Raw genomic sequence first — 6596 nt, forward strand, 5'->3', positions numbered from 1 at the left:
GGCTTCACAAGGCAGGGACACCAGCTCCGTGTCCTGAAGGATAAGCAGTTTTCTGGGCAACAGCACACGGAGGGGCCTCCGCAGAAACCACGCCGTGACCGGGGAGCACGGCGCGGAGGGCCGGCCGGCTCACCTCGAACTTCTGGCGCAGGTCGTCATCACACTCGCCAGCCTCCGGCGGCACCGGCACGTTGAAGTACTCGCCCTCCTCCTGGCTCAGGAGCTTGAACCTGCGGGCGACAGGGGCACAGCCGTGACTCACCTCGACGTCACCCAGCTGACAGGGATGACAGACGAGTCCTGGGGAAGGCTCTGCCGCGCAGCACAGGAGGGTGTGTGCGTGCGTGTGAATGCATGTGTGAGGGTGTGTGCATGCGTGTGTGCGCATGTGTGTATGTGCGTGTGTGTACGAGAGCATGTGCGTGTGAGAGCGCGTGTGTAAAAGGGTGCATGAGTGTGTGCAGATGTGTGCGTGTGTGCATGTGAGTGTGTGTGCATGTGTGAGAGTGCGTGTGTGATTATGCGCACGTGTGTCCATGTGTGTGCAAGTATGTGACTGCATTGTGTGAGTGTGTGTGCGCACATGCATCGGTGTGTGAGAGCGAGTGTGTGTGCATGTGTGAGTGCACGTATGTGAGTATGTGCCTGTGACTGTGTGTGTATGTGAGCGTGTGTGTGAGTGCATTGTGTGTGTGCATGTGTGAGAGAGTGCATGTATATGATTGTGTGCATGCATGTGTGAGTGTGCATGTGTGCATGTGAGTGTGCGTGTGTGCATGTGTGTGCAGGTGTGAGTGCACATGTGTGAGTGTGAGTCTGTGAGAGTGTAAGTGTGTGCGCATGTGTGTGTGTGTGTGTGGCCAGGTGAGCTATAATTTTGCAGCTGTTCAAGCAACATCAGAAAACAAACGTTTATTCTGGCTCACAGGATGCTAAGCTCCCGCCGTCCCTCACTGTCTTCGCGTGCACACACGTGCACACACGTGTACACACACGCGCGCGTGCACACACACCCGTCTTAGTTGTATCATTCGATACTGCACGTTTCGTCCCGTATTCTGACCGCGCCATGAAGACCCCCCCGCGAAGACCCCCCGCTGCCGCGTCTCCTCCCGCGTGCCCCTCCCCCATGCCCGGCTGTCCTTCACTTTACGCTGCCACCTTGCCGCCCTGGCCCTCGGGGACAGCTGGGTGACCATGGACGTGACGCTGCCTTTCCCTGCAGAGGCCTCCCCAGAGTGTCGGTCCCTGGACACACAGAGTGTCGGTCCCTGGACACACGGATTCCCTCCGCGTCCAGGTCTCGCCTCTCCCCTGTCCTCCTCGGGCGACCTCGGGCGAGCGGGCTGGACCCTCGGAGCCTCGATGCTCCTCTTTAACTGGCAGAAAAGCCTCTTTTTCACAGGACTGTCGTGAGGCCGAGGGACGAGGGCGCGTGTAAAATGATAAGCACAGAGGTTGGCACTCGGCGAGTGTTCGACCCAAGTCACCACCGTCATCACGTTAGTATAATAAACGTGACGTCACTGTCGTTATCACAACCGTGACGGCCGCACTGAGGCGCCCCCATCTCGCCCCACGATGAGATGGGGCGAGGGAGGGAAAGGGACATCCACGGGCATGCAGCGCACACGGGGCAGAAAGATCCCAGAACGGCTCACTCCCAAAGGAGTGAGTATCACTATTTTTTTTTCCGCCATTCACAAATCTTCCTGGGCAGCTTCTTAAAAACAGGGGATAGGTGATTCCAGGGGTGCGGGGGTGACCGTCTGAGCCTCGGCGCCTCCGCATTTTATCCTCAGCCCCTAATTCCAAGTCCCCACTGAAATGACCAAAAGAGATACAAAAATAAGGCTATCTGTGTCTCTGCTGTCAGCCCGCAGCAGAGACATCCAGGAATCTCCACAAATTAAAGAACGTGGAGCGGCGTTTGGCACACCATCTACCTTTGTGGATTTTGCTAAATCTGGATAGTATTATTGGCAATGCTTTTCATTAAATTGTCTCTTTTCTATAATACACTCGCTTTTGAAAGACACTTTGTATCTCTTAACTTGTAAAGAAAGCCAGCATCACTAGTTACAAGCAGAGAGTAACTGTGAAAAAATAAACATACGCAACTCAGTGTTAGCTGAGTCCGGACGATGGTCACTAAGGCCTCTGAGACCAGTGCCCGCCACTCCTTGTCAGAACGGGAGGTCAGCCGGCAGCCCGGGACGCGGGCCACCCCTCTGTCCAGCGCGTCCCCACGGCAGACGCGCCCCGCCTGTCAGTCACGGAGGCGCCGTCTGGGTTATCGGATCCATTGTCACGATGTCACAGGGGCTGTGTTCAGGTCGCCCTTACTTTACTTCATAACAGCCCAAAGCACACGAGCAGCGATGCTGGCCGTTCGGACGTGCCGAGGGGAAGCCGTGAGCCGCTCCCTTTAAGCGGAAGGGTGTGTGGGAAAAACAGAATCTACGGGGTCTACTACAATCCGCGGTCTCAGGCACCCACTAGGGGTCTTGGGACAAAGCCCCCGCAGATGAGGTGCACGACCGTAAAAGCACGTTCGAAAGGAAATTAAAAATACAGCTGCAGATCTACAGAAATGACGGCTAGAATAGGACACATCGAAATTTGGAGGAAATATGGATTCCCTGCAATGCCTGCTCAGTCCTTCCAAAGAGCAGAGGAATGTAGGAGAGGCAAAATAAATTAGCAAACAATCCGACCGAAATTCAAAGAGAACCACAAAACGAACCTACGGGGAAGGAGAAAAGAGAAACACAGAGCTCGTACCAAACCCGGGAGCTGATTCTTCAGAGGAAAAACAAAACAAAACAAAACAATAAAACAGATCAATGTCTGGAAAACAAGAGGAAAGAAAGGAGACAGCGCAATTAACGGTGGAAACAGACGAGGACTTGGCGGCAGAGCCCGTGGCGGGTGAGGGGCCTGTGGGCCGCCTGGCACCTGCGGCTTCTGCCGTCTCGGGCACACGGTGGCACGACACAGCACGGCCGCTGAGACAGCCCGGCCCCCGCGGATGGGGAAACCGAGGCTCAGACAGGGTGCACTCCCTGTGATGTGCTCCCAGATCGCCTGGAGTTAAATGAATTCCTGGGACAAGAATCCAGACTTCTAGAATTGGCCACATTTAGAGTTCAGACCGCACGGGAGATATCTTGGCCCTAAATCCGAAGAGGGCTTTCGCCTTGCAAAAGTTCCCTCCCAACCACTGTGTCACAGGCCTCACAACGGCCCTAAGGGGCGGGTGGGGGCGGGGGCGCTGCGCTATCCTGGTGAGCAGGGCAGCACTATCCTGAAGGCCGCGGTGCAGAGAGGGGCTGGGCCATCAGAGCCCACAGAGCGTCCATCCAGTCAGGACAGCCACAGCTGAAGCTGCTGCCTGCCCCCGAGGCCCCGCCAAGCCCTGTGTCAGGAGGCAGATGGGACGTGGGGGCGCTGAGGCCCTGGCATCGTAGAGACCCGGACCCAGACCTCAGCCCGGTCACTTCCCCTCCCACGTCGCTCAAAGACGCTGGCCCCAGGATGGACCCTCCCGGGAGAGTCAGAGGGGGATGTGCGTGTACATGTCTGCGCTTTCTCTGGTGATCGCCCCTGTCATTAGGCTGTTTGCCCCCCAGCACTCTGCTGTCCACTTTGGGGGGAGACAAGGCAGGCACTGCCCAGGGAGTGACGTGGCTCCTGTGGGGAGGGCCCTGTCCTTTGGGCCTGGAGAACCAGGGACAGAGGGAGAGGGCCGGGGACAGCAGAGGGCTCTGCCCACCTCCTGCTTGGAGCCCGGGCCAGAGCCCACGTGGGGGCCAGGACATCGCAGGTCAGGGAAGACGGGGGACTCTGAGACAGCGCTCCCAGGCCCCCATGCAGGGGACTCAGGCGCAGCGGTCACGGAAGTGCTGGGCGGGGTGGGGCCCAGCAGGGAGCTGGGGGCAGCGCAAAGAGGGGCCTGGTTCAGGGACCAGGCAGGCTCGGCCACTCTGCGACAGCGGAGGCCAGCGGGCACCACGGGCCACGGCGGTCCCCTTCTCCCTGGCCGCCATGAGGTCGTGAAACTGCACAGAAAGCCTGGGTCCGCTATAGAGAACACAGAAGTTTCATTTCTCCCCTGCACCCCTGATGAGTGACATGACCGTGTGGCTCTCACACCTGACACCTGGGACACCTGGAAATCATCAGCCCGGCGCGGCATCAGCAGGAGCAGTCGGCGGCAGCTTCTGCTATCGTGATGACCGCTTCCCCACCCTCCGCGGGCTCCCTCCCTCCCCTGGGGAGGGCGCCTCCTTCCCCTGGAGCCCCTTTGCTCCCCGCTCATGGAGAAAGGCGCACGGTGAGCGCGGCAGCTTGCGAGGGTACATCGTTCATCTGCTGAGAAAAGTCATCTAAACCTCGGGGGAAAGGCCAAAAGACGACGGGGCGACCTGTTTCTGTCACGCCAGAGCCTTTTCTGGCGCGTCGCCTCCTTCCTCCGGGGACCACGTCCCGTTATTCACGGTCCGGGCGGGTGGGGGCGGGTGGCCCCCCAGTCCCGCAAAGATCGCTGCTAACTTTCGGGAAGCTGAGGCAAGGTTCCGCCCCTCCCGTCTGCTCGACAAGGTCACCCCCAGGGGCGCGACTTTGCAGCCCACGTCACCCCCAACGTCACCACGGGAGCCCAGCTGTCTCTGGGCAGCTGACGGTGACTTCTCCGGCCCTTGGACTTGGCCACCCATCGCCCTGGCTCCCTGAGGTGTGGGCTAAGAAAAGGCGGACAAATGCTCATCCTCCGTTTTAGGAGAACTATGTTTTTTTAAACGTTTGTGCCTTGTGCTTTAAGACACACTATTATTGTTGTTGTTGTTGTTGTTTATTTTTGGTATCTTCTCGGCACCCTGCACTCCCCTGCTCAGGTCACTGTGAGCTCTTTGTGCGGCTTCCTCTGCCAGGTCTGCCTTCGCTTCCAGAAGCTGAGCTCCGCGAGGCCCGTCGGTCTACGACTCGCCCTATCTCTAGTGACTCAGTACATATTTGAATCAACGCGTCTGATAAACAGGGTGGACAGACGAGGAATTCGCAAGGTGACCGGCAAAACGGACGTGGGGCCCGGGTGACCCGTTCTCTTTTTTTGCTAAACCGGTTTGACTTTGGTCGCCTGTCACCTGTCACTGAGGCAGCTGGGAATGAGAGAGCCTGTCTCACAGAGGTCGGAGCGGCTGCTGAGCCCCACGTCCCCAAAGCTGCAGGGCGGCCGGGCCGTCTGGCCTGACAGCTGGACTCAGACAACTGTGAGCCCAGCGGCTGCCAACGGGGCTTCCCGGGCAAGGACTCGTCACCATGAGACGGGGGCAGAACAGAGGAGACGCTGCAGCCGACCGGGACAGTAGGCCCCTGCACGTGGGCGGCGAGGCCTGGGGACAGGCCCGGTGAAGGAGCGTCTTCCAAAGGAGTCACAACCTGACCGTAAGCTGCACACACCCTTTGGGTAGATTGTGGAAGCCACCGTGTCAGGTGGGGCAGGCACAGACGATATGGAATTGTGGGGACTGTGGCAAACGGGCCATCCGGCCTGAGGGGACAGTAACTAGTCAACTGTTCTCTGCCGACTGGGCCCCCGGCGCCCGGATGTGTCTGGTGTATCAAGCTGGAAGTCTAGAATTTTTGAGAAATGTCTGAATTTTTTAAATACTGGCAACTCATCCTATTTCTTTCTTTCCGGTACGAGGATCTAGGTGGACAGCCACCCCCTTCGTGACCCATTTTTAGGAGAAAGAGGACAGCACGCTCGACCCCCGGTCTGAGGCGCCACGCCGGGCCCCGGCTCTCAAAGCGAGACGGGCCTTACCAGCCATCGACGCCAGCCTTCTGCAGCTCAGAGATCCCGAACGACAAGGACCCCATGAAGTCATTCCGGCTGGTCAGGTCCCAGTCCCAAATCTCCACGGACAGCCTCCTGTCCTTGTCCGATTCCTTCAGCTGGCTGCAGAGAGAGAGAAAGAGAGAGACGTCCACGCGGGCCCCACGGCGTCTCGAGCGGGTGGAACGCGGTCCCCGGCTGTGTCAGGCGGGGTAGGCACAGACGATAGGGAATTGCGTTTCGTGTGCATCGCAGGGGAGATGCTGCGGGCCGACAGCCCGTGGCTGACACAGGACTCTGCTGGGACCGGGCAGTGGGGACCGCTTCCGCTGCCCCCTGCCTCTCGAGGGCTTGCGGGGTTCCGGAAAGCCCACCGACACGGTCACTGTTGGAAACGTGGGTGTCGGCCACAGGACTGTGGGCGTCTGCACACACATGGGGGGGGCGGCGAGGCTGGGGACCCGTACGGGGAAGGGGCTTGTGGGTGCTGGTCTGGGGGAAACTGTCTGAAGCGCATCCTTGATTGAGGCTGAGGCGGGCCGGGCCCCCGGGTCTGCCCTGAGAGAGGAACAGGGGACGGGGCCACCCTCGAGGGGTCATGCTTTTGGCCCATGGCTGCGAGAGTCACACTGCACCCCATTTCTGCTGTGGGACTCTGAGCCTGTTCCTGCAGCCTCGTTGATAAGACGGGGGTGAAATGTCTGAGGGAGACAGCTCTTAACACAGTGCTTGCTGTACAAAGCGTCTGCTCAGCAAA

The 6596-nt window shown here is 59.1% G+C and overlaps 1 protein-coding gene across 1 annotated transcript in view; it reads right to left on the minus strand.

The window, feature by feature from the left end:
* Positions 1-6596, minus strand: part of LOC105308818 (protein kinase C beta type) — a gene marked incomplete at its 5' end in the record, with an annotated part of 91925 nt that overhangs the window by 84417 nt on the left and 912 nt on the right. The window contains 3 exons of the mRNA XM_011384824.2: positions 134-230; positions 5828-5962; positions 6307-6397. Coding sequence (XP_011383126.1) covers positions 134-230; positions 5828-5962; positions 6307-6397 — 323 coding nt within the window. The remainder of the gene's footprint in view (positions 1-133; positions 231-5827; positions 5963-6306; positions 6398-6596) is intronic.

This window comes from Pteropus vampyrus, unplaced genomic scaffold (genome assembly GCF_000151845.1).
Source record: "Pteropus vampyrus isolate Shadow unplaced genomic scaffold, Pvam_2.0 Scaffold630, whole genome shotgun sequence".
NCBI lineage: Eukaryota > Metazoa > Chordata > Mammalia > Chiroptera > Pteropodidae > Pteropus > Pteropus vampyrus.